This window comes from Rhinatrema bivittatum, chromosome 3 (genome assembly GCF_901001135.1).
Source record: "Rhinatrema bivittatum chromosome 3, aRhiBiv1.1, whole genome shotgun sequence".
In the NCBI taxonomy this organism is placed as follows: Eukaryota; Metazoa; Chordata; class Amphibia; order Gymnophiona; family Rhinatrematidae; genus Rhinatrema; species Rhinatrema bivittatum.
In genome coordinates this window covers 357,602,916-357,629,795 of record NC_042617.1, presented here as the reverse complement: position 1 = coordinate 357,629,795, position 26,880 = coordinate 357,602,916, and the positions used below count along the sequence as shown (strand labels likewise).

The following is a 26,880-nucleotide window of genomic DNA, read 5'->3' as shown; positions in this document are numbered from 1 at the left end:
CTCAAAGCTTTGGGCTGACTCCATCTGCTGGATTGGGGACATAACCCACGGTCTGGACTGATCCAGGTACGTACAGGGAAAACAGTCTTCAGAAGCTGCCTGACTGCTAAATGAAAGCAAGGAAACTGATTTAATGAAATTCCAAAACTATTTTTGGTAGAAAGGCGGGAACTGTACAAATCTGGACCTCTTATTTTGTGAACAAGAAAGCGAATGCAACTCCGCTATTCACCAAGCTGAACAAATAACTAGAAGGATCAGATTTTGGCAACCCCTCTTACTACCGTCTTCTCATACAGATTTTTCTCTGTCCTTGAGGGGTGTTAAGCATATTTGATCTCCGCTCCAGTTTTCGGTTCTACTTTGGGATCTGAACTTAGTTTTGTCCTTGGCAGTTTACTCCTTTTAAGGCTTTCCTTATGACTGCTCATGTTGTGCTCACTTTATTTTGAATTAATCAGGCAATTTTTTGTGTGGTTTATTTTGTGCATTTTAATTGCCTTTTGCCTTGAAGGCCACAACAGGCCAGGTTTTCAGGATACCCACAATGAGTATGAATGAGAGAGATTTGCATACAAAGGAGGCAATGCATGCAAATCTCTCTCATGCATATTCAATGTGGATATCCTGAAAATTTGGCCTGTTTGTGGTTCTCGAGTATCAGAGGTGGCCAACCCTGCTATAGTTTATCTAGAATATAACTTCAATAGCAAGAGATTATCAAAGTATCAAGAGCCAAGCCCTTGGAGTTCTTCCTACAAAAAATTCCAGAATGAATGGAACTGGTGTGTTCCGAGGAAAACACGAATGTCAAAGCGCACCATCCTAAAAAGATATTCAAACCTGCACATAAGCCAAGGAAGAGGAGAATTTTCCAGCCTTCAAGAGAATAGCCACCACTGCTGGACAAAACTGATTCAGAGCCTCAGGAAATATCAGACCCTGGCAAAGAAACTCCTTGTACAGGGCTGATGCACAGCAGACGCCGGAAATCCACATACCATGGCCGACAATACCAATCTGGAATAACCAGTATCACCAACCCTGGGTGCCCATCAATCCTCTGAAGCAGTCTGCCTATCATGGGCCAAAGTAGGAAAAACAAATCCATGTCAGCCACTCCTGAACTAGGGCATCAATCTGGGACAAATAAGCATCTCTTTTGGCTGAAAAATCTGCCCATCTTCACATTCTCTCTGGTCGCCATCAGATCCAATTCCAGCAGACCCCATCTGTTGACAACTGGTTTCAAGGCCCATTTCCCTGGGTCTGTGTCATTGCAAATAAGGTAATCCGCCTGAACAAAGTCCAAGTCCGTTATGTGAGACACCGACAAAGCCTGCAAATTCTTTTTGGCCCAAGGAAGAAGCAGGTCCATCTCCAGTGACACAAAGACTTTGGGTTTCCCCTTGATTTCGGTATGCTACCACTGTGGCATTGTCGGACATTACCCTGATTGCATGCCTCAATAACTGAGACGTGAATTTTAGGAAAGCCATCCGAACTGCCTTGGTTTCCAAGCAATTAATAAACTAGCTCACTTCCCTCAGGAGTCCACCATCCTTAAGCAAACAGCTCCTGACAATGTGCCCCTCCCCATTTCAATAGACTGGCATCCATTACTGTGTTCCAGGCTGAGATCATCAAATCCATTTCCTGTTCCAAGTGCCTGCTGTCCTGCCACTGCTGCAAGCTGTATTCTTGTTGACTCTGACAACAGAAGTCTCACTGAAGTCTTGGGACTGTGGATTTCACTTAGAAAGTACAACCCGGGAGAGGAAGGGACATCACTCCAGAGATGGCAGCCTAATAGCAGAGCTCCCGACCCTATGATCAGCCACCAACCAGACGCTGAATTTGCTTATTTCGGCAGTGCGAATACGCGAGCATTTCAGTTTGATCTTCGTTACGTTGCAACAGAAAAAAAAAATGGATCTGAGGAAGTTCTCTTTGGCCAGCCAGGACGTTTCTCAGGTCCTCGGTTGCAGCAAGGAAGAAGACGTGGCTGCTGCCGCCCACGAGTCCGTTGCAGCAGAAGACTAGAACTGCCCTGAAGATGAGGCGGAGGGGATACCCTCATGGGCAGATTTCCACCAATGGTTTGCTGAAATACGCCAGGACATGGCGCATATTAAATACGAGTTCAGCAGCAGGTTTGCAGAGCTGCGGGACAAAGTTGTAGACTTCTGTAATCGCGTGGCGGAGGTGGAATTGTGGGTGGAAGAGCAGGCCGCTGAAGCAGTATCATGCCAGGAAGAAGTGGCAGCCCTTTCACATTCATTGGTGGAGATGGAAGAGCAAATGGAGGACCTCGAGAACAGGTCCAGGAGGTCGAATTTGAGCTTTTGGGGTGTCCCTGAACTGCCTGCTTTTGACGATTGTTTTCAGGTAGCGACTAGTATTTGCACCCAAGTTTTGGATTCTGACGATGTGGCTGCACCTCTGCCTGACATCAAACTCGAGCATGTAAGGAAAATTATGTTCTTACCTGAAAATTTTCGTTCCTGTAGTACCAAGGATCAGTCCAGACTGCTGGGTTATGCCTCCCCTCCAGCAGATGGAGTCAGAGAGAAAACTGAAAGCACCCCCTAGATATACTGGTGTGCCACCTGCCATCCTTCAGTATAATTGATATCAAAGCAGAAGAAAAGTAACATAATTCCTCCGCACACTTAGCCAACTATGGCAACTGTCTAGATCAAGCAGTAAAAACTGAACAAACAACGTAAACACTAACCGTTTATGAATAAGGTACCAACTCCAAAATGAAAGGAAATGGATCTGTACTTACCATGTCCAAAGCGAAACAGTGAAAGGAAAAACGGATTAGAGCGGACTCCCCTGACACACAATATCGGGCGGGCGTCTGGACTGATCCTTGGTACTACAGGAACGAAAATTATCAGGTAAGAACATAATTTTCCTTTCCCTGTACGTACCAGGATCAGTCCAGACTGCTGGGATGTACCCAAGCCGCTTTAAATGGGGTGGGACCCAGAGAGACCCGCTCGAATGACACTGCTGCCAAAGGAATCGTCCGATGGCCCACGAACATCGACCCGATAATGTCGAGCGAAGGTATGCAACGATTTCCACGTGGCCGCCCTGCAAATCTCCTGGGTAGAAACCATCTGACTTTCTGCCCAGGAAGTCGATTGAGAACGTAGAGAATGGGCCTTGAGTCCCTCAGGTACCGACTTACCACAACCAATGTACGTGGATGCGATTGACATCTTCAACCAACGGGCAATAGTTGCTTTGGAGGCCTGCAGCCCCTTTCTGGGCCCCTGGCACAAAACAAACAGATGATCTGACATCCGAAATTCATTAGTGACCTCCAAATATTGCAAGAGCACTCGACGAACATCTAAACGCTTCAACTCGAAGCCTTGAGAAGACTTGAGCTCCATCTCCGAGAAAGATGGCAGTTCCACAGACTGATTAACATGAAAAGCCGATACCACCTTAGGCAAGAACGAAGGAACCGTACGCAACGACACTCCAGAGTCTGAAATACGCAAAAACGGCTCTCTGCAGGAAAGAGCCTGTAGCTCCGAGACCCGACGGGCGGATGCGATGGCCACTAAAAACACAGTCTTGAGTGTTAGATCCTTTAAGGAGGCCCGCCGCAGAGGCTCAAAGGGGGCTACGGTGAGGCCCTTGAGAACCAAGTTCAAGCTCCACGAGGGACAAGGGGCTCTGAGAGGAGGGCGCAAGTTCCGGACACCCCGCAGGAATCTTGCAACATCTGGGTGACACGCTAGAGAGGATCCTCCAATCTTCCCCCTCAAACAACCCAGAGCCGCTATCTGGACTCTCAGAGAACTGTACGCCAAATCCTTCTTCAGACCATCCTGCAGGAACGTAAGGATATCCCCAACCGACGCCCTGCGTGGCGGAACTTTCGAGACAGCGCACCAGGAGTCAAACACTTTCCACACTCTGGCATAAGTAAGCGTATTAGAAGGCCTCCGCGCGCGAAGCAACGTGGAAATGACAGAGTCAGAATAGCCTTTGTTCCTCAACTGCCGCCGCTCATAAGCCAAGCCGCCAGACAAAAGCGATCCGCGAGATCGAAAAATACCGGTCCCTGACGCAGGAGGTTCGGAAGGTGGCCCAGACGTAAAGGCCCGTCCCTCGCGAGATTGACTAGATCCGCAAACCATGGTCTTCTTGGCCACTCGGGAGCCACTAGAATCACTGGACCGCGATGGGACTCTATGCGCCTCAACACCTTGCCTACTAGGGGCCAGGGAGGAAACACATAGAGAAGGATGTGACCCGGCCACGGAAGCACTAGTGCATCCACTCCTTCCGATCCGTGTTCTCGTCTCCGGCTGAAGAAACGCGCTGCCTTGGCATTTTGCCAAGTCGCCATCAGGTCTAGGTGCGGCATCCCCCACCGCCGGACGATGAGATTCATTGCCTGGGTGGAGAGCTCCCACTCTCCGGGATCCAAGTACTGACGACTTAGATAATCCGCTTGAACGTTGTCTACGCCTGCTATGTGAGTGGCCGCGACGCGGGTTAGATAACGTTCCGCCCAGGTCATCAACAAGGACGCCTCGCCTGCCACCGGCTGACTTCTCGTGCCGCCCTGGCGATTTATGTATGCCACCGCGGTTGCGTTGTCTGACAGAACTCGAACCGCCCGACCTCGTACCATCGGAAGAAGGTGACGCAAGGCTAGACGTACCGCCCTGGTCTCCAGACGGTTGATGGACCAAGAAGCCTGTCGAGGGGTCCACGTTCCTTGTACCGCTCGGGATTGACAGACCGCACCCCAGCCTGTCAGACTGGCATCTGTCGTCACTACAACCCACGGGGGGGGGGGGGGGGTTCGAGGTCCACTCCCTGTAAGAGATGATCTGGGATCAACCACCAATCTAAGCTGGACCGCGCCGGCTCCATCAGTGGCAACTGAACGCTGTAATCCTCGGATCTCTGGTCCCAGCGAGAAAGGAGAGCCTTTTGCAAAGGACGCATATGTGCAAAAGCCCACGGCACCATCTCCAGAGTAGAAACCATATGTCCAATGACTTGTAAATAATCCCAGGCCATAGGTAACGGGAGGTGCAGTAGGTTCCGTACCTGAAACATTAGGTTCTCCATCCTCTGCTGTGTCAGGAATACCCTGCCCACCAAGGTATCGAAACGTGCTCCCAAAAATTCCAACTGCTGACTCAGAACGAGCTGGCTCTTGGCAAAGTTGACTACCCAACCTAGCGACTGAAGTTGTTGTACTACCGACCAGACTGCTCGCCGGCATTCGTTCTCCGACTTCGCCTGTATGAGCCAATCGTCTAGGTATGGATGCACCAATATACCTTGACGGCGCAGAAAAGCTGCGACTACCACCAGAACCTTGGTAAACACTCTCGGAGCCGTAGCTAACCCGAAGGGAAGGGCGCAAAACTGGAAGTGTTCCCCCATCACCATGAACCACAGGAACCTCGGCTAGATCCAAAGAAGCCAAGAATTCTCCCTTGTGGACGGCCGCAATAACAGACCTTAGAGTCTCCATGAGAAACCGGGGAACGCGCAAGGCCTTGTTTACCCGTTTCAAATCCAAGATTGGCCGGAACGTACCTTCCTTCTTTGGGACCAGGAAGTAAATGGAATAGCGGCCTGTCCTTGTCTCGTCCGGAGGAACGGGCAAAACTGCTCCGAGAGTCCGTAAGTGGTTCACCGTTTGGGCTATAATCAGTTGCTTTTCCTGAGGACCGCAAGGAGACACCATAAAAAGGTCCCGGAGGGGCCGAGCAAATTCCAACTCGTAACCGTAACGCACAACGTCGAGGACCCACTGATCTGACGTGATCTTGACCCATTCCTCCCAAAACAGGGACAACCGACCGCCTATGCGAGGGAGGGAGGAATGGGCCAGCGCGCCTTCATTGCGAAGGTTTTCCGGCGGGCAAGTGCTGCGAGGATCCCCCTCGCTGCGGCCGCCTGCCTCGAAAGGAAGGAGACCATGGTTGAGACCTGGGAACTTGTTGTTTCTGGGAAAAGGAGCCTCCCCTTCCGGTGCGGAACCGGCGCTGTCCCCTGAACCGGGACCGCGCATTTCCGAAAGATCAAAACTGACGAGGCTTGTCCTCCGGTAATTTATATACCTTATTATCCCCCAGGTCCTTGATGAGTTGATCTAATTCCTCACCAAACAACAACTTCCCCTTAAAGGGGAAGGAAGCTAGATGCGATTTGGAGGAGGCATCTGCCGACCAACGACGGAGCCAAAGTAAACGCCGAGCCGCAACCGCCGATGACATAGTACAGGGCGAAGTCCTCAACAGATCATACAAGGCGTCCGCCGTGTAAGCGACTGCTGCTTCTACACAATTGGCCTGTTCTGCCTCGGCCGGCGGGAGCTCCTGCGTAGTAAGCAATTGCTGAACCCAGCAGAGAGTGGCTCTCTGCACCATACTGCTGCACGCCGCAGCACGGACTCCCAACGCCGCTATCTCAAAAATACGCTTCAAGAGAACCTCCAACTTTGTCTTGGAGATCTTTCAAGGCTACGCCTCCCGTGACGGGAATGGTAGTATGCTTAACCACAGCAGTGACCGCCGAATCCACAGAAGGCACCTTAAAAATTTCCAAAGAATCTGAGGGCAGAGGATATAATTTATTCATTGCCCTGCTAACACGCAGGGATGCTTCCGGAACCTCCCATTCCTTAGATACAAGCTGTATGACCTTGGGATGTAAGGGAAAGGTTTGTGGGGGGCCCTCAGACCCGCCATCGCTAAGTCCCCTGTGGACGTATCCGTATCTTGCTGCGGCGCCGGGATTTCTAATTCCTTCAAAACATGCAGGATTAAAATGTTTAGCTCATCCTTTCCAAAGAGGCGCAAAACCTGGGGGTCATCCCCCTCGAGCGACCCCTGAGCGTCCGAGACCTCTGTCCCTGCACCCTCCGGAGAGCTCTGACTGAAATCCGGGCCACCTGGACCCCCTGGGCCCCCCGACGGGTGAATTCCGGCTCCGTCCGAAGCCCCCGCCGTGCCGTGAGACCCCGACTTTCCTGGGACCGGAGACACCTTAGGGACCTTTGCGGGGGGGAGGGGGGCTCATCCGGTTCCCAGCCTGCCTCTGCCTCTAAAAACGCTTGGTGCATTAATAGCACAAATTTTGAAGAGAACGGGACTGTCTGTTTATTTGAGCTCCCCGCGGGTTGTTTCTGAGAAGGGGGGGGTCCGAGGAGCATCCAGCTCTGACCCACTGCGCGGGCTTAAGGCAGGCGGCATAAGAGAAGAGGAATCCTCCTCCTCTGAATCTGAAACAGCAGGCTGCCGCGTGGCCAAGATGGCCGCCGGCTCCCTCTCACAGGGAGGCGGGGCTGACGACCACGCGGCTGCCCTACTTCCCTGCCGCGACGAAGAGGAGGCTAAAGTGCCGCTGCGGGCAGCGCTCGGCCCCCGGGAGGGTCCCTCGCCACCGGGAATGCAGCGGGAGCAGAGACCCTCCCTGGAGAGTCGTGCCCCCGCCCTACCACAGGCCGTGCAGGCCGAAGACCGCGGCATCCCCGAGAATGCAAGAAAAACGCGCCAAAGGTAAGTGGCCTCAGCCCAGGAAAAAATCGCGCCAAAAAGTAAAACAAAAAATGCCCCCAAATCACTGAGAAAAATCGCCGGGTGAACGCCACCAAATTGCTGAGTAAAATCGCCGGGTGAACAAATAGCCACCCCCTCCGGAGTCCCTGGTCTACTCGGACAGAAGCGCGGCAGGCTAGGGCTTTAAGAGATAATACTGCCTGTAACCAACAGGACTTACGCGGCCTGAAAAATCTCTTTAGAAATATCCTTTTTTTTTTTTTTTTTTTAAAGAAAGCCCTCTTCAGGTAAACAAACCTGGAATAAATACCCCGGGGGGGGGGGGGGAGGGTGACCGGCCCACCGGTAAGCTCTCCCCCAGGACCAAAGGGACACAATATTCCGGGAACCAGAGCGAGAGCAATGCTCTCAGCGCCTGCCTGAACGCTGCGCTTAACAAAAATGGAACACACACTGCCTAACACAACCTTTTTTTTTTTTTTTAAATTAGTTGTGACCAGTTGATCTAGACAGTATAGGCAGAAAATGAAAAGGATAACACCTGAAAGGAATTTTGTCAGGACAGACAGGACCGCAGGTTATGCCTCTCAATCTGCTGGAGTCAGAGGAAATACTGAAGGATGGCAGGTGGCACACCAGTATATCTAGGGGGTGCTTTCAGTTTTCTCTCTGACTCCATCTGCTGGAGGGGAGGCATAACCCAGCAGTCTGGACTGATCCTGGTACGTACAGGGAACAGCCCTTGGCCAGCCCAGAGGCAACCTCCCTCATGATACAGTCTGCTTTCATGATTTTACTCTGAAGGAGAAGGTGGCCATAATGGCCAGGAAAAAAAGGCCAAATTACATGGAATGATCATCAGGTGGACATTCTTCAAGTTCTCTCTCTGATTACCAATTGTAAACGCAGAGCTTTTCGGGACATTCTCACTATTTTGAAGTGTGAGGACATCTGTTACAGATCGACTTTTCCATTTGGCCTTCAGTTTACTGTTAAAGACCAATCAACTAAAGTGAAAACAGTGGAAGCTGCAGCTGCGTAAGGCTTGTATCTCTATTCCAAGGAGAGATTCCACAGCAGCTACTGGGCCTCGTTTGGAAAAGAGTGATCAGCCTAAATGGCAGAGAGTTCAAGGGTCCAGTCAGCGTCACAGGAGGCAGCTGGAATCACACTTATCACCTGGAATGGCGAGTGTTGGATGAGTAATCTCTATCAGGGACATTTCATGTGTTTTGGCCTGATGTTTATCTTAGGTCTTATGCTATGAGTTCTCTCTTATTCACTGCTGGGGTGGGTTATCCCTATCTTTTTGAAGGATGGATGTAAGATTATCATAGTAAGGGTGATTTTCAGAGTGAGTTTTCAATTTTTTTTAGCTCAGTTGGAGTTTGGGGGCTAATGCCATTTTTGGTGGTGTCTTCCTTCTGGAAGATTATACACCTTGTGGGGGTGAGGTGTAGAATAAGATTTGGAAAGAGGGGAGAAGGGGTGGGTGGGTTCGGTCTTCTTCCGGGGTTAGGATCTCCTTGTGTATTTAAGGCCCTTGCTCACCAGGTTACACCTGTGGGTGTGTCTGTAAGGCTGATTTGGCGGTTGTCTTTTTGAATTTCTGTTTATCATTTTCTTACTGATGGGGACTCAAAATTATGTCTTTAAATATTAAGGGTCTCAGCTCCCCTATTAAACAAAAATTGTTGTTTAAGGAGGTAGAAGGTCTGGGACGAATTGATTTTCTGCCAAGAAATGCACATTAAGGCCAGATTTTAACATCTCATGGGTTCCAAAAGATATCTCCTTCAATTTTTTTGCTCCAGTGACCAATGATAATAAATATTGTGGGGTGGGGATCTTATTCGTTCATAATTTAATTGTTGATGTGAAATCTGTTCTTTGAGATGTTAATAGTAGGTTTTTGATTTTAAAGGTATCTAGCTGCTTACTTTGGTGAACCTATATGCCCCAACTGCTCAACAGGGAGTCTTCTTTCAGACTCTAATGGATACCTTGCATGGCTGGGCAGAGGGTCACGTTTTATTTTGGGGGGGGGGGGGGGGGAGATTTTAATCTCACTTGCTACCTCTTTTCTGGATAACTCATCTGGTACTGGCGGTGTATCTCGTTCTCAGAGATGCTTTCTAAAAAGTGTGATCAATATTTGGGAGTTGCAAGACATCTGGAGGTTGAGGAATCATTTAAGAGATTACATTTTCTACTTGACGCCCCATGATTCCTACTCATGTATTGATTATTTTCTATTAGATAAAATGTTAGTGGGAGATGTTCAGGAGGGAGGATAGGGAGGTGGGCATGGGGGTAACTAAAACAGTAAATTAAAAAAAAAATTAAGGCCCTTTGAAGAGGACTCATATGCACCCTTGTCCACTGTACTAGATTCAAAGCTGCCATGGATCCAAGAGTCTTGAGGTAGGATCATGGTGTCCAATTCCTTGCCATCCTTAATGCTTGTTTCTGGCTGCACAACTTCTGAATTCCTTGCTGATAGACATATACAACCTATCTTCGTATCGAACTGAGCTCCCAGATATTCCAGCGACACCTGCAAATCCAGTAAGAAATGCCAAAATGCTCTCCTGAAAGACTTTGCTCTTATCAACCAATTGTCCAGATAAGGGGGAACCAAAATACCATCTTTGCACAGTGTCATTGCCACTATCACCATTACCTTTGAAAAGGTTCTTGGGGTTGTTGCTAAACCAAAGGACAGCCTGAAACTGAAAACGGTGACATAGCACCACAAGCCAAGGAAAGTGCTGATCCTTTTGGGCTGGAATGTGAAGATAAGCGTCAGTTAAGTCCAAGAATGTCAGAAATTCCCCTTTCTGAACCACCATGAATACAGATCTTAAGGTTTCCATCCTGAAGTGGGCCACCTTCAAAACTCATTGACCTGCTTCAGGCCTAGGATGGGACGAAAGGATTCTTCCTTCTTTGGGACTCCAAATTAAATGAAACAGCATCAAAAACAGGATGAGCAAATAATTTATTATTTTCAGAACACATTGATCTGTTGTAATTTGGGCCATATCTTGAAAAAAAAACAAAAAACCACAAAAACCAGACAGATGGCCACCTCTCTAGTACCAGAGACAGGGACCTCAAATACTCATTTTGCTGTCCTAGAGGAACAGGAGCCTGTGGTTCCATCCTTACCTTTCTTGGAATAAAAGAACTGGAATTTGGCTAGAGCTCTGTTCTGAAGAACTCCAACAGGCTTGTATCTCCTAGAGTCTCAATATTACTGAGAGACAAGTAATGTAGAAACAGGGCTTTTTCTCTTTCCTCCATGAGCCTCAAGACTTTCGAGTTGCTTCATGCCTGTGTCATATTTTCTAGCTCTTCGCCAAACAAGAACCAATCCTTAAAGGGCAGCTTAGTCAAATTAGTCTGAGAGAGAGAGTCCATTGACCAGGTGTGTATCCAGAGAAGCCACCACGCCATTATTATACATAACTCTCTTGTGGCCAGAGGCACTTAGCAAACTGTAGCCAGCATCTGCCAGATATGCTGCTCCCGTTTCTAATGTCAGGGAATCCTCTCCCAACTCTGCCTGGGCTTCCTGCACCAGATTCAGTTCAGCTCTTGCAACAATACTAACACCATGGGTTATGCAACGGAGGAGTAGTAAAGACAGTTCCTTACCTTCACAATCGATAATGTTGGCAACACATATGTATACAAGATGAAAAGCTCCTTCCTTGAGGAATAGGCTGAGGAGAACTCCACTTCTAGAGGGTATTCCACAGCCTCCAAGACTTCAACCCAGGACCTGACTTCCTCTACAGATACCTCAAACCTGGAGAAGAGTCCTCAGCTACATCCAAACTCCTGATTAAGACCACATTTTCCTCCTGTCTGAGCTTAGGGGAGAGATAAATCCTAAAGTGGACCTCTGGACCTACTTCTGAACCAGAGAAAGGAACGGCTGCATGCACTTAATGAATTATCCATGACAGTCCAAGCCAAGAGAAGGATTCCAGGGAAGGAGCATTAGATTCACAGCCATAGAAGGTCAATCAGTGCCTGCCCACCGACTTTAAAAGGCACAAGCCTTTAAAGAAATAGACTTCCTTGTCTCTTAACTCACATACTGGGACGTTCCCAATCCTGTGGATACATAGCCAGTCTGCAGGACTCTGCCCATAGTCTGTATTCCAGTTTGTTTTTTCTTTTATTTTTTGCATGGGCACTAGGGATTGACTCACCAACTTAAAAATTCAGGGCCAAAAGACAATACATCATAGCTAGAGGGACCCCTTCCTGTCCTGTGGGAGTAAGCAGAGGAAATGTTAATCAGCTGTGCTCCCACAGCCCCAGTATGGCTGCCAACCCTGCAGGGGAAATCTCATCATCCACAGGGACCAGGGTGCAAGGAATTTGTTGCTATGCTTGAACTATAGCCACCAGAAAATATCATAAAATGAGGAATATACTGGTTCTGAGACATACGTTCTGCTTGAATTCTGCTTTGCGGACCTGAATAGATATCTTAGACAAGGCATCCAAACCCCGCTGCACAAAGATGGCTACCACTCCCGCTGAGGCACTTCGCCGTAATGGGAAATATTTGAGAAACTATTCAGAGGTTTCTGGGGCTTTTGGGTCCTCTGCTAATATGTCTCATAGAAAACGCGGCACACGTTCAGCTTCTCTCTCAGTAGCCGTTTTCTAGCTCTGCACTGCACTCAGACTGCTGGGTTTTCCCTGTGCTGTGTAGATGTAGCCATTATCTCCCAAACTTTCTTGCAAAAATGCTGCCACTGCCAGCTGGAAAAGTGACTCACCCAAGCCTATTCCAGGTAGCCCCAAGTCCCCTCTGCAGCTTGCCATGGTCCCTCAAAGAACTCCTCTTCTCTGCTTGCTCGTCCCTTCCTTTTTTTTTTTCCAATAAAATAGTTTTAATAAGCAGCAACTAGCAAGAGTGCCTCTCCTATTTCTTTAAATAGACAACTATGAGGCAGAAGTAAAAGGGTTGAGGGGGTGGAAAAGGAACCAAGTACTTACACCAGTAGCCTTCTAGTCCCTGGTGGTACTCCATTTAGGGAACTTTAACCTGAGGAACTGCCAACTGCACTGCCAATTCTTTCCAGTCAGGGCTATGCTCAAATGAGGGAGAATTAATCTGTCACCTCAGGTGCTGCCCACCAGACTGTTCCTGTTCACCCCGCCTAACCAGGTCTTGGCTTCCAGCATCGGAAGCTTACAAGAAAATTATTCCTTACCTGCTAATTTTCGTTCCTGTCGTACTCCGGATCAGTCCAGACCGTGGGTTATGCCTCCCTTCCAGCAGATGGAGACAGAGAAAAAAACTTGCAGGGTGCCCTCTGATAACCAGTCGCACCCCCCTGTGTCCCTTCAGTATTAAGGATATCAAAGCAATAACAACCAATGAATGGATCAAACCGACTCCAAAACTGCGGCGTAACTAGATACAAATTGAAAAATACTGGTGGACAAAAAACCTCGAAAGATCGAGAAACTTTGCATCTTCAGAATTGCAACTTCGAGCTGGCTAACCAAATGTGAATACCGAACACAAAGACCACAGGTGGGTGTCTGGACTGATCCGGAGTACTACAGGAACGAAAATTAGCAGGTAAGGAATAATTTTCTTTTCCCTGTACATACCCGGATCAGTCCAGACCGTGGGATGTACCAAAGCTTCCCTAAATAGGGAGGGCCCCGGAAAGCCCTGCTCGAAGAACCTGGTTGCCAAATGAGCACAGACCGGGAGGTTGTAAATTCAATCAATAATGACACGCAAAAGTGTGCAACGATTTCCAGGTCGCTGCTCTGCAAATCTCCTGAGCAGATACCGCTTGGCTCTCCGCCCAAGAAGTCACCTGAGAACACAGTGAGTGTGCTATCACTCCAAGCGGAGGACGCTTGCCAGAGCCAATGAAGGCAGACGAGATTGCCTCCTTTAACCACAGAGCGATAAAGGCCTTAGAGGCCTTGTTCCCACGCTTGGGACCGCTCCAAAGAACAAACAGATGGTCCGACAACCGAAAGTCATTGGTGACCTCTAGGTAACGTAGGATAATTCGCTTAACATCAAGGCGACGGAGCTCTCTGGACTCAGTCTCCGGGAAAGCTGGCAGTTCCACAGACTGATTCAAATGAAACGATGACACCACTTTTGGGAGAAAGGAGGGTTCAGTGGACAAAGTTACCCCGGAATCCGTAAAGCGGAGATACGGCTCTCTGCAGGATAGTGCTTGGAGTTCTGAAATCCTGCGGGCCGAAGAGCTGGCCACCAGAAAGACGGTCTTTAAGGTTAAGTCCTTAAGGGAAGCCGCCCTCATGGGCTCAAAAGGAGGGTCACACAAGGATCAAAGAACCAAATTAAGATTCCATGAGGGACAAAGAGTCCGAACTGGCGGCTGCAAGTGCTTCACTCCTAGTCCGGATGTGTAGCTAGGGAAGCCCCATTGCGACGTCCGACAAGAGAGCAGAGGGCCGCAACTTGTACCCGTAGCGAATTATATGCCAGACCCATGCCGAGGCCCTTCTGGAGGAAGGACCAGATGTGAGCCACGGAAGCGTGATGAGGAACAATGGATTCCTCAGCACAACAGATGTCAAAAACTTTCCAGACATGAACATAAGCGAGCAAGGTGGACGTTTTCCTGGCTCGAAGAAGGGTAGAGACCACTTCATCCGGATAACCTCGTTTTCTCAGTTGCCGCCTCTCAAAAGCCATGCCGCAAGACAAAAGCGATCGACCTGGTCAAAAAATTTGGGACCCTGACGAAGAAGACGCCGAAGGTGACTCAGATGAACTGGGCCGTCCACCGCGAGGTTGACTAGATCAGCAAACCATGGCCGTCGTGGCCACTCCGGAGCTACCAGGATCACCGTGCCACGATGCACCTCTACCGACGCAGGACTTTTCTGATTAGGGGCCACGGGGGAAACACGTACAGTAGAATGTCCCCAGACCAAGGAAGAACCAGAGCATCCACTCCTTCCGCACCATGTTCCCGTTTGCGGCTGAAGAAGCGCGGAGCCTTCGCATTCCACTGCATCACCATTAGGTTGAGATGGGAAGCTCCCCATCTGCGAACCAGCATTAACATTGCTTCCTTTGATAGTTCCCACTCTCCGGGGTCTATGCATTGTCGACTCAAGAAGTCCGCTTGAACATTGGCCACGCCAGCGATGTGAGACGTCGCAAGGCGGGCTAGGTACTGCTCTGCCCAGGCCATGAGCTTGTCCGTCTCCCGAGAGATGTGACTACTCTGTTCCTTCTTGCCGATTGATATATGCCACCGTAGTGGCATTGTTGGACAGGATCCGCAATGCCCTGTGGCGCACAAAGGGAAGAAATCTTTTCAACGCCAGTTGGACCGCCCTGGTTTCCAGGCGATTGATGGGCCATTTCGCCTGCTCCGCATTACAAACGCCCTGGACCGACTGAGACTGACACACAACCCCCCCATCCGGCCAGGCTGGCATCCGTGGTCACCACCACGGCGTTTCCAAGTCCACCCCCTGAAGCAAATGAGGGAGATGGAGCCACCAATCCAGGCTGTGCATGGCGAAATCCGGTAGCGGCAAAAGGGCTTGAAACTCCCAAGACACCAGCTTCCATCTGGACAGCAACGCCCTCTGTAGCGGGCACAGGTGCGCAAAAGCCCAGGGCACCAAATCGATCGAGGACGCCATGGAACCCAGGACCTGTAGGTAATCCCATGCTGTGGGAATCGCAAGGCTGCGAAGGCATTGTACCTGGTGTATGAGATTGATGCCCGGTCCCGTTGGAGAAAAACCCGGCCAGGTGGGTATCGAAACGTGCTCCCAAGAAATCCAGCGTCTGTGAGGGAACCAGGCAGCTCTTGGCAAAGTTCACCACCCAGCCGAGGGAGCTGAGGAGAGTCAACACCCTGTCGACAGACTGTTGGCAGAGGTTCTCGGACTTCGCATGGATGAGCCAGTCATCCAGGTAGGGATGAACCAAGATTCCCTCCCTCCGGAGTGCTGCAGCAACCACCACCATCACCTTGGTGAAAGTCTGAGGGGCGGTCACCAGACCAAACGGCAGAGCCTGAAACTGAAAATGCTGTCCCAGGATCTTGAACCAAAGAAATCGCTGATGTTCCTGGCAAATGGGGATGTGGAGATAAGCCTCTGTGAGGTCCAGAGACGCTAGGAATTCCCCCATGCGTACCGCCGCAATGACTGAACGTAGAGTCGCCATCCAGAAGTGGGGAACCCTAAGAGCCTTGTTGACAGTCTTGAGGTCCAGGATCGGGCGGAAAGCATTGTCCTTTTTGGGAACCACGAAGTAGATAGAATAATGGCCAGACCCATGTTCCTCTGGAGGGACTGACCGGATGGCCCCGAGATCGAGCAGACTGTCTAGGGTCTGACGCACAATTTGTTGTTTTCGCAGGGGTCCACACGGCGAGAAGAGGAATCTGTCTCTTAGGGGCCGCGCAAATTCTAACACGTAACCGTGTTTTAAAATATGCAGCACCCACTGATCCGAAGGGATCTTGACCCACTCCTCGTAAAACAGGGAGAGGCATCCCCCCACCCTGGGAACTAAGGGGCAGGTTGGCACTCCTTCATTGGGCAGCTTTTGAAGCTGCGCTCTGAAATGAACCCTCACGAGAGGGTCTGCTTCCCCGAAAGGGCTGGGACCAAGCCTGGGACCTGGACGACGGAGGCTTTTGGGCCACTGGTCTTGACTGTCGAAATGTCTTTGTCCGCAAAATCGATTTCTGGAAGCCCTTGGCCGATCCTCAGGGAGCTTGTGCACTTTATTCTCCCCCAGGGAGTTGATGATCTGGTCTAAATCCTCTCCGAACAGAAATTTGCCCTTAAAGGGAAGAGAGCCCAATCTAGCCTTGGAAGAAGAGTCTGCGGAACAATTGCGAAGCCACAGGAGGCGTCTAGCCGAGACAACGGAAACCATCGAACGCACCAGGACTCGCAGAAGATCGTACAGCGCGTCTGCTCCATAGGCTATGACCGCCTCTAGGCGTTCCGCTTGTTGGGCTTCCTTCGGTGGGAGCTCCTGAGTACCAAGCAGCTGTTGGACCCAGCGCAAACCTGCTCTCTGCATGAGAGAACTACACCCGCCGCCCGAACTCCCAAGGCGGATACCTCAAAGACGCGCTTGAGATACACTTCTAATTTGCGATCCTGTAGATCCTTCAAGGCGGTCCCACCCATGACCGGTATGGTAGTCCTCTTCGTGACTGCCGTCACCGAAGAATCCACCTTTGGCACCTTAAGGAGCTCCAGGACATTCTCCAAAGGGGATAGAGTTTGTCCATGGCACGTCCAACCCGTAGACTGGACTCCAGAGTGTCCCATTCCTTGGATAACAACTGTAGGAGCCTTGGATGAAGAGGAAACGTCATCGCTGGCGGACATAACCCTGCCAGTACAGAATCCCCTTTGCAAGCTCCTGAATTATCCGCCAAAGGATCTGGAGGCGCCTCAATATCCAATTCGGAGAGGACATGGGGAATAAGGTGCTCCAGCTCCTTCCCATGAAAAAGGCGCAACACCCGAGGATCATCCCCTTCTAGCTGTGTGCCTGCGGTGGAATCAGCCTGATCCTGATTGGGATCCACCGGAGAAGGATCCTGTGGGTCAGAATGGGGTACTAACTGGACCCGGGAAGGCCCCCGAGGAGCCCCAACATCCACACAACTCACCTTAGGTGGGGGGGGGGGGGGGTGCCGCAGTAGAACCGTCCTGTTGATTCATGTGAGCTAAATAAGCATTGTACATAAGGAGCACAAACTCAGTAGTAAACACGGGGGGGGGGGGGGGGGGCTCCCGAGTGAAGTGGAAAAGGAACGGGCCCTGGGGCCACCCTCCCCCCGTGGAGATGTCCTCCGGAGTCAATACATGAGGAGCTGGAAAGGAATCCCCCTGCGGGCTGCCATTTGAGTGCTCTTCCTCAGCATCTCCTGAAATCAAAATGGCCACCGCTCCCGTGCTCGGTGCGAAGGGGGCCAACCCGCTGGACAATCTTCGCGTCTGTGACTGCGAGGCCTGTCGTTCCGCCGTTCGAGGAGCCCCCCCCACCCGGGGACGCACAGAGAGCAAATCCCTTCGCGGGAGAGCCGCGTCTCGGGCTCCCCAGAGGCGGAGCATCGCATAGAGCGCGGCAAGGGGTCAAGCACCGTGATAGATTTTGCTACCGTGCTCCCCCGAAGCCTGGCCGGAGCAGGTAAGACTGCCGAACCTCTGCTCCAAAAAAGAGAAGCGCAACCGACTGTAAGCGAGGCAAACAGGGACTGGCTGAGGAAAGCCGCGTCTCAGCCAGCACTGCCCTGAGGCAAAACGTCTCCGGGCAGCTGGTTGCAGCACAAGGGAAGAGGCTGGACCACCAGCATACACCCCGCGAGCCAGGAATCTGCTATGCTAGCAAACACCTACCTGAGTTGCAAACCGGGTGAAAATGCAAACTTCCCAACCCTCAGGCAGTGATAGAAAATAACTTGTCAGAAAGTGGTAAACAAAATTCCACAAGAACTTTGCATATACTGTTTTTTTTAAAGTTGATCCATTCAGAGGGAGAAGGAAATATAGAGGGAAACAGAGTAATCAAAACCTTCTCCAAAAATTCCAACCCCCAGATTTAAATTGTCACAAGAGCGGGACCGCAGGTTCTGTCTTCCTTCATCTGCTGGAGATAGGAGAATACTGAAGGGACGCAGGGGGTGCGACTGGTTATCAGAGGGCGCCCTGCAAGTTTTTTCTCTGTCTCCATCTGCTGGAAGGGAGGCATATCCCACGGTCTGGACTGATCCGGTTACGTACAGGGAGCCACCATTTACTGGAGACAGAATACTGGCAGGCTGTTGTCAGCATAGATGTATACAAGGGTTCACATCAGCAAGCCTCTTGATCTCTGTCTTCATCTGCTGGTTGGCATGCATAACTTGTTTGTCTGGATTGGTCTGACTGAAGAAAAACAGCAGCTCTGCTAACAAAAAATGTTCTCACCTACTGGAATTATGGGAAACTGAACTGGTCGTTGTGAAATTTCTCATACTATTGTGTATACATAACCAGAAATGAGGGAAGATAGTGATTCCTAAATTCTTAGAGAATATGAATCACGCATCTCAGAAACCATAATTTATAACTGTAAAATGTAGATGGAAGTTCAGATGACCATTAATTGGCATTCAGCCTGATGCAGATTTTATCAACTGGGGGTCAAACCTTGGTTAGAAAATGTTCTCGTAAGATCTAATTGATGTCAAGAATAAAGTGCGCTACTTGTGAGTAACTGGGGCCATTAAAAAAACAAAAAAAAACAAACCACCAACAAAACTACCAGTGTCCTCAAACTGCGATTTCCTTTTGGGAGTTGAATGTCATATTGGGAGGAAACAAAAGCAATTACAAAATGGAGGCTTGGGCTTTGGGGATTCTTTAGCATTAGAACCTAGGCAGTCTTAATATTTTAAAAACAAAAAGAAAGCAGAATATAAGCAGCAACAGTAGTCTTGGTCGTGTTCTAATTACCTAAATTCTGCCTTAGAAGAGAGTGTCATGTTGCTCCACAGGAGCATGCTGATGTCTTCCAGCTGCCGAGTTCTCTCAATCCATTCTCCCAGCGTCACATGAGAAGACAAGAGAACTGGAAGCCCAGTCATGTCCCACTGGCTGGTCCTGCTGCTGCTGGTCAGTACTTCAAAGAAACATTTTGAAAAAATAGCTCGGCTTAAGATGCCAGGGCCCTAAAGGAAGAGCAGAGCAAAACCTGTGATTTCAATGTCATGCACCACACACACACAAAAAAGGGATGCATGATCTGTCAGTCACTACAGAGAAGAAAACCAGGCTAGAATAACTGCAACCCAAGAGAAAGATCATAACCCTAGGAAGGCACAGACGCCATACACTAAAATCCCAAAATATATAATGCACAATATTTACATGGCGTCTTTGGGCTGTCGCCGCTATTATTTCAAATGCACTCCATTAGGAATGATGTAGTGTGCTAGAAATATGCTGTGTTATTTATTTTTTGGTTTTAGTGTATGGCATCAATGAATTGTGAATAAGATATGTTACAATATTAAGTTGTCTGAATTGGAAATTGATTGTGCAATACTTTTGAAGTCAGCATTATATGCAAATTTCATACACTATCACCATGATTTTTAAGTACATATATTATGTAATAGCTAGCTTGTAATTGTCCAATTATGTACTGATGTATTTCTGAAAACTGATCATTTGGTGCTATAGCACTATGTCCTGATGTCCCCGGAGGAAGCAGATTAGTCGGCGAAACAAGGGCCCTTTGTTGGAAGTGTGTGTTTATTGAATAAATGTGGTGTTTGGATGTATGTGCTGACATTTTATTGGATTCAATTGGATTTCTAAGGATTTATATATTTCAGATTATGCGCATAGTGTTTGTGAATAAAGCTGTTTGTTATCAGGACCATTTTCTGGTATTTTGTGTGTCTGCAATAGTGCATACTCTCAGCCCTGTTCCTCCACCCACTGGTATCTGTGCCAAGCATGCTTAAACTCTGTCACAGTACTGATTTCCACCACCTCTGTTGCTAGGTTAATCCAGGCATCTACCGTAACTCTTCCTTGTTGGCCCCATCTACTGTGTTACCACAGACTCCACTTGTTATCTGGTCAAGTTCCTCTCTTAAAACTACTCTCTGCATCTTTCCTAAGTACTTCTGCTTATTAGGCTATATCAGGCATTCACTACCTTTTCTCAGCAAGGGCTGGGGGGCTCAGGGCAAATCAGTGTGCATGGAGGCCCCTCCTTGCAATTTAAGAGCCTAGAGGGGGCCCCGAGATTGAAGAGTGAAGGGGAGAAGGGGATGTATGTGACTAAGTCATCTGGTAACCAGCATCATCTCCTTTCACCCCACAAGACTAGACTATTGGAGGAGGCCTGATCACCATTACCCTTCTCCTAGCTTCCTTCCCTTCCAGACCCCAATCAGCAATCTCCTCTTTCTCCTCAAGAACTCAACCAGCAGTATCCCTCTTTACTACTCCCCCACCCAAGATCCTAGTATATATTCTACCATATTCCTTCCTTTACTTCCCTCACCCCAAAGACCAAAATAAGCACTCTCCCTCTTTTCTTCTCCACCACCCCAAACCTTCCAAGTACCAATTTAGCTGCTCAGTGTTTCCCATGCCTTTTTGGCCCATGAGGGTTGATAACACTACCCCTGCTGAACCTTCCACTGCTAATGACTCCAGCAGACTGACGGGGTCTGAGCACTGAGGTGGTGGTGGGCAGGGGACCTGATGCAAAACACTGGCCGACACACCAGCTCACAATGCTTGCTCTTCTTTGGCATGGACCTGAAGCCTCCAGTGAGGCTGACATACAGATACCAACTAATGATGCTACTTCTCTTTCTGTTTGGCCAATTGGACTCATCTCTCTCCAGTGGGGGTGGGGGTGCCACCAACAAAGCTCAGGACCCAAGGCAGCTCACCACATAGTCGTCCTCTCATTTTTATTCCGATCCTCACTATCTTCTACTTTTGACCCTTTTGCTCTCCGGCTTCTTTCTATAGAAAATGGCAACTTCTTATACTCTACTGAAGACTCCTATGTCGCCCCTATGGACTAACCTACTTTACCATAGATTCCAATTTTTTTTTTTAAAAAGTGCATGACAGAAGAATAGCTTAGTCACAGATCTTCTTAAATTATATATCCATTAAGTATTATTGAAACAATGCTCCAGCACACCACCCACAATCATACAAATATCTTCTCCTCCCTCTCTAGTCAGCCAAATTCATGCTTAACGTCAAGGACTTTCAGGTAAACTAACCTTCACAGATGGGTCCATATGGAATTTCTGCACCTTCCTTTCTTCAGCAGCAGGTGCCGGCTTCCATGACAACCAGTATTCCGCATCGGTGGTGACAGTACTGCTCCAGAACGACCCCAGCACACTGCTCACCAGCTCAGACCACAGTGGGCTCAGCTCTTCAGGTGGAAGCTGAAAGAAGGAAGAACAAATCAACTGATTCTCCAACATGAATGAGTGCATAATGTCAAGAACAAAGGTGAAAGATAAGTTATCTGGTACTTTCTGAACAAAGCAGCCTGCCCCGAATACATCACTTCTTTTCTATCTGTGGTGCCAAGCGCTGACAGAAAATCTTCACTGAAGCAAACAGAACTCTACTCCATCAGTTTATGAGACCATCCAAACCCTAGGTGGCTAGAGTGAGACAAAATACAAACACCACAACAAAGCACAGACAGAGCAAAGGAGTACACTGCAGCCCATCTCTTGCTCTAACTGCTTGGGCTTTCGTTGGTTTCTTCATACTGAAAGGAAAAGTAGTTCTTATCAGCTAATTTTCATTCCTAGAACATTACAGATCAGTTCAGACTCTTGAGTTTTGCCCTCCCTGCCTGCAGATGGAGACAGAGAAAAAAAAGTTTCACTGATACTGCCCTATAACCTAGTGTGCCAACTGCAGACCCTCAGTATTGACCTGTACCCCAAGCTAAGATATCTAAACACACTAAACTAAGACTAAAAGACCCCCAATGAGGAGGAATATGAAGCCTTGAAATCAGAACCTCGTTCCAACCACAACAAAGTAGAACCTCACTGAATTCTTAAACAAACTTTGCATCATATTCATAGTAATATGAGCAGACTCATAATTGGGTTGGGCTCTAGACTAATCTGTGGTATTCTAGAAAGGAAAATTAGTAAGTAAAAATCATGCTGGGTCAGACCAAGGGTTCATCAAGCCCAGCATCCTGTTTCCAACAGAGGCCAAACCTGGCAAGTACCCAAACACCAAGTTCATCCCATGCTACTGATGCCAGTAATAGAGGCCCATTCCCTAAGTAAACTTGATTAATAGCAGTTAATGGACTTCTCCTCCAAGAACTTATCCAAACCTTTTTTGAACCCAGCTACACTAACAGCACTAACCACATCCTCTGGCAACAAATTCCAGAGCTTTATTGTGCGCTAGGTGAAAAATAATTTTCTCCAATTAGTCTTAAATGTGCTACTTGCTAACTTCATGGAATGCCCCCTAGTCCTTCTATTATTCGGAAGTATAAATAACCGGTTCACATCTACTTGTTCAAGACCTCTCATGATCTTAAAGACCTCCATCATATCCCCCCCTCACCCGTCTCTTCTCCAAGCTGAACAGCCTTAACCTCTTCAGCCTTTCCTCATAGGGGAGATGTTCCATCCCCTTTATCACCATCCCTGACTGGTGCATGCCGGTCCCTGTGCAGGGAGCATAAGCTTTCCACTTTGTGGTTCTGACTGGACGCAAAGAGGTCGATGGTCGGATGACTCCACCGGGGGAAGATTCTGCTCCCAACCGAGGGATCCAGAGACCATTCATGGGGCTGGAAACGTTGGCTGAGGCAGTCCGCCAGTGCATTCTGTGTGCCCGCTAGATAAGTGGCTCGCAGAAGAATGGAATGCGATAGGGCCCAGGTCCAAATCTGTGCCGCCTCCTGGCAAAGCAGATAAGAGCCCATGCCCCCCTGTTTGTTCAGGTACCACATTGCAACCTGGTTGCCTGTTTGAATCAGGACAACTTTGCTGGAGAGGAAATCCTGAAATGCATAAAGGGTGTATCGCATCGCTCGAAGTTCCAGAAAGCTGATTTGATGGGTTGCTTCGGCTTTTGTCCAAGTCCCTTGAGTTTGAAAGCCTTGGACGTGGGGTCTCCAACCTAGGTTGGAGGCGTCCGTAGTTAAGGTCACCTGAGGAGCTGGTTGCTGGAAAGGAAGACCCACTTGTAAGTTGGTTTTGTGTGTCCACCAGGCAAGGGACACAGGAAGGTGGCTGGATATGTCTACCATGGACGATAGCAGCTGAGTAGCTTGTCGCCACTGGGATGTCAGTGTCCATTGGGTGACTTTCATGGTAAGGCGTGCCATAGGGGTGACATGGACAATTGATTCCATGTGGCCAGACAAGCTGCGTAGCTGACCAGCTGAGGCTCTTTTTCGACGGCAGATAAAGCTGGCAAGGTTGGACAGCATAATCGCACGGTCAGTGGGTAAGAACGCTCTGGACAGTGTCATGTCTAGATCTGCTCCTATAAAGGAGAGAAGATGAGACGGGTCAGTTGGGATTTGGGGTAATTTATTAGAAATCCCAATGAGTTTAGAAGCATTATAGTGAGACCGAGAGAGTCGAGGGCTCCTTGTTTTGTCTGGTTTTTAATGAGCCAGTCGTCACGACTGCCAGGCACTTCGTAAAGACTCGAGGCACCGAGGCTAGGCCGAATGGTAGTACCTTGTATTGATAGTGACTGCAGCCCACCACAAATCGCAGATATTTGCGATGAGGAGTGGAGATCGCAATATGGGCATATGCGTCTTGATGGTCCAGAAAGCAGAGCCAATTCTCTTGAATTAGAGGAAGCATGGTGCCCAGGGATACCATCCTGAACCGTTCCTTGCGAAGAAATGTATTCAAGGGACAGAGGTCCAGAATAGGCCGGAGGCCACCGGTCATTTTTGGAATAAGGAAATATCTGGAGTAGAACCCTTTTCCCTGCTGATTCGGTGGAACCGGTTTCACGGCTCTGACCGACAGAAGGGTTGAGAGCTCTGACTCGAGTTTTCCTGTGTGGTCGTCCCAACTCCAGGGGTATTTTTGAAAAATTTAGACGGTAACCATGGGTTACGAGGGACATTACTCACTGGTCCATAGTGATTGCATGCCAATTTGTTGCAAAGTGGCACAGGCGGCCCCCCACTAGAATATGGCTGCTGCTCTCTGGGAAAGAGTCAAAATCCAGACGCAGGGCCAGCTTGTGGAGCTGGCTGGGGTCTAGATGTTCTAGTTTGGCACGCATGTCCCTCATGTGCCCGAGCTGGTCATGCACAGGATGCAGGAGGGTAATATCTGCGTGGCCTGTAGAATTGTTTCTTAGATTTTTTACGCATGGCCCTGCGGGCTAAGGAGGGAACATCTGGGGAGACAGTTGACAACTGGCGCAGGGTCTCATGATGGTCCTTTAACTGGGCCACTGCATCCTGGATCTTATCCCCGAACAGGTTGTCTCCGGTACAGGGTAAATCTGCTAATCTGTCCTGCACTTCCGGGCGTAGGTCTGAGGCCTTAAGCCAGGCCCAGTGTCTAGCACTCATGCCCACTGCCAAGACTCTGGATGCCGTTTCAAAAGAATCTTAGGCAGCTCTAACTTCATGTTTACCTGCTTCCATTCCTTTTTGTAGGATGGAGGACAAGGCTTCTTCTTGTTGCTGTGGTAGTGTCTCCACAATCTTTTGGGCTTGTTTCCAGAGATTTCTATCATATTGGGTCATGTATAGTTGATATGCTGCAATTCGTGATATCAACATGGACCCTTGGAAAATCCTTCGTCCCAACGCATCCAATGCTTTCTGTTCCTTACCAGGAGGGGCAGAAGAATGTGGACGTGACCATTTAGCCTTTTTCTGAGCTGATTCCATAACTACAGAGTGGTGGGGCAGCTGACTTTTGAAAACCTGGGGCTTGTTGAACCAGGTAGGTAGCATCTGTCTTTTTATTGACTGGGGGTACCGTACCTGGATGTTCCCACAGGCAGTGCATGAGATCCAAAAGAACGTCATGTAACAGTATTGCCATTATTTGTTTTGTAGCATCTACAAATTGTGAGACCTCCAACATTTTATGGCGAGCATCTTCCTCCGTGGCCAGTACAAAAGTTATAGTCTCAGACATCTCTTTGACAAAACTGGCAAGGGAGAGGTCTTCTAGAGGAGATCTTTGACTTTCCTCCTGCGGTGAAGGCTCTGAGAGTAGGTCCTCAGATGTCCGTGATGAATCAACTGAGGATGCATCGCCCCATGGATTATAGGGACTTTCGCCTTCTCCCAGAGGAGCTCCCGATGGAGGAAGCATGCCAAAGCTGAGAGGACGGGAAGGCATCGATGGAATCGGCATCGAGGCAGATGAGGTGCGCTTGGGTACCGGTAGCCCCGATGGCTCTGGCGTGGGTTCTGGCATCGACAGTTCCCGTGGAGGGATGTGGCCGGGAATTAATCCTTCTTCCTCCAAGGAGCCTGGTACTGGAATCAGGAGTTGTGAAGCCTCGATGGATGACTCCATGCCAGAGTGTCCGGTGGCAGAGGAGTCAATAAGGCACCGATGAGCATATCAAAGAGCTTGAGGAGCGGTGCCACCATCGAGGGAGCCGGTTCCGGGGGCCAGTATGGGGGCCGGCGCCAGCAGCGATTGGAAGCCTCGTAAGGCTTTAAAGCACTGCGTCTTGGACCATATGGTCCAATTCCTCCCGGGAAGCCAGCATGGGTGGCACAGCGATCGGGGTAGGAGGCAGGCTAAGCGTCACCGGAGCCTCCACAGGGTCCCGTGGAGGCTCAGTGCCCGGCACCGGTAGGGAACGCCTAGGTGTCCTGGGTCCAGAGGAGTATGGGGGCTCCTATCCCGGGCCCTCTTCGCAGGCGGCTTGATGGAAATCTATGCCGTTGCAGTGCCGGTGTCAATGTTTCCCCTCGGTGCTCGATTCAGTCTTTCCCTGGCACAGAGGACAATGACGCTGATGTCCTCGATGGAGTCGGTGACAGACTGTCACCCTGTCCATGGTGTTCCTGGTGAATCGTCTCAGAGGTCGATGGACCCTCCATGGTCAGTGGCGCTTGAACTGGCGTTGATGGAGCAGTCTATTTTGAAGCAAACAACTACTCCATTTTGTCCAGGTGAGCACAACAGCCTTTGGGGATCATCTGTGCACAACTAGGGCATCAACGAACATGATGTGAGGGGCCTAAGCACAACACATACTTCATGCGGGTCGGTGACTGTCGGGCACCAAAGTGGTAAGCCGCTGGGAATAGACCGCAAGTACCAGAAAAAACACTTACCGAGCGTTGGAGGGAACGGGGTGCGATGGGGGACTCCGCTGAGGGATTTTTTGAGAAGATAAACTTCAAATAGTTCCATGAGGAAAGTTGTGAGAAATTTCTCACAGAGCTCCTAAACCGCGAGGCAACTGCTGTGCGGCAAAAAAAAGAGACTGAAGGGGGACCCCCGCTGGCTGCAGAGTTAGTGGCAAGCTCAGTGTCCCAGTCAAAGTTCTAGAAACTTTGACAAAAGTGTTCTGTGATAGGGCTCCATCGATGATGTCACCCATATGTGAGGACTACCATCCTAATTGTCCTCGGAGAACCTTGAAGGCCACATTTACCTTTTTTAAATCCAATATCGGACTGAACAATCCCTCCTTCTTTGGCACCATGAAATAAATGGAATACCTTCCTTTCCTCTTGAGAAGCCGGCACTCTAACCCCAAAAAACAGCAAGCG

The 26,880-nt window shown here is 49.3% G+C and overlaps 1 protein-coding gene across 2 annotated transcripts in view; it reads right to left on the bottom strand.

The window, feature by feature from the left end:
- The window catches only part of MDN1 (midasin AAA ATPase 1), a 765,271-nt gene that overhangs the window by 253,472 nt on the left and 484,919 nt on the right, over positions 1 to 26,880 (bottom strand). For both annotated transcript variants that reach the window (XM_029595415.1, XM_029595414.1), the window contains exons 59-60: positions 21,380 to 21,550; positions 19,074 to 19,288 (exon numbers count right to left, since the gene is read on the bottom strand). In XM_029595415.1, the coding sequence (XP_029451275.1) occupies positions 19,074 to 19,288; positions 21,380 to 21,550 (386 nt within the window). The remainder of the gene's footprint in view (positions 1 to 19,073; positions 19,289 to 21,379; positions 21,551 to 26,880) is intronic.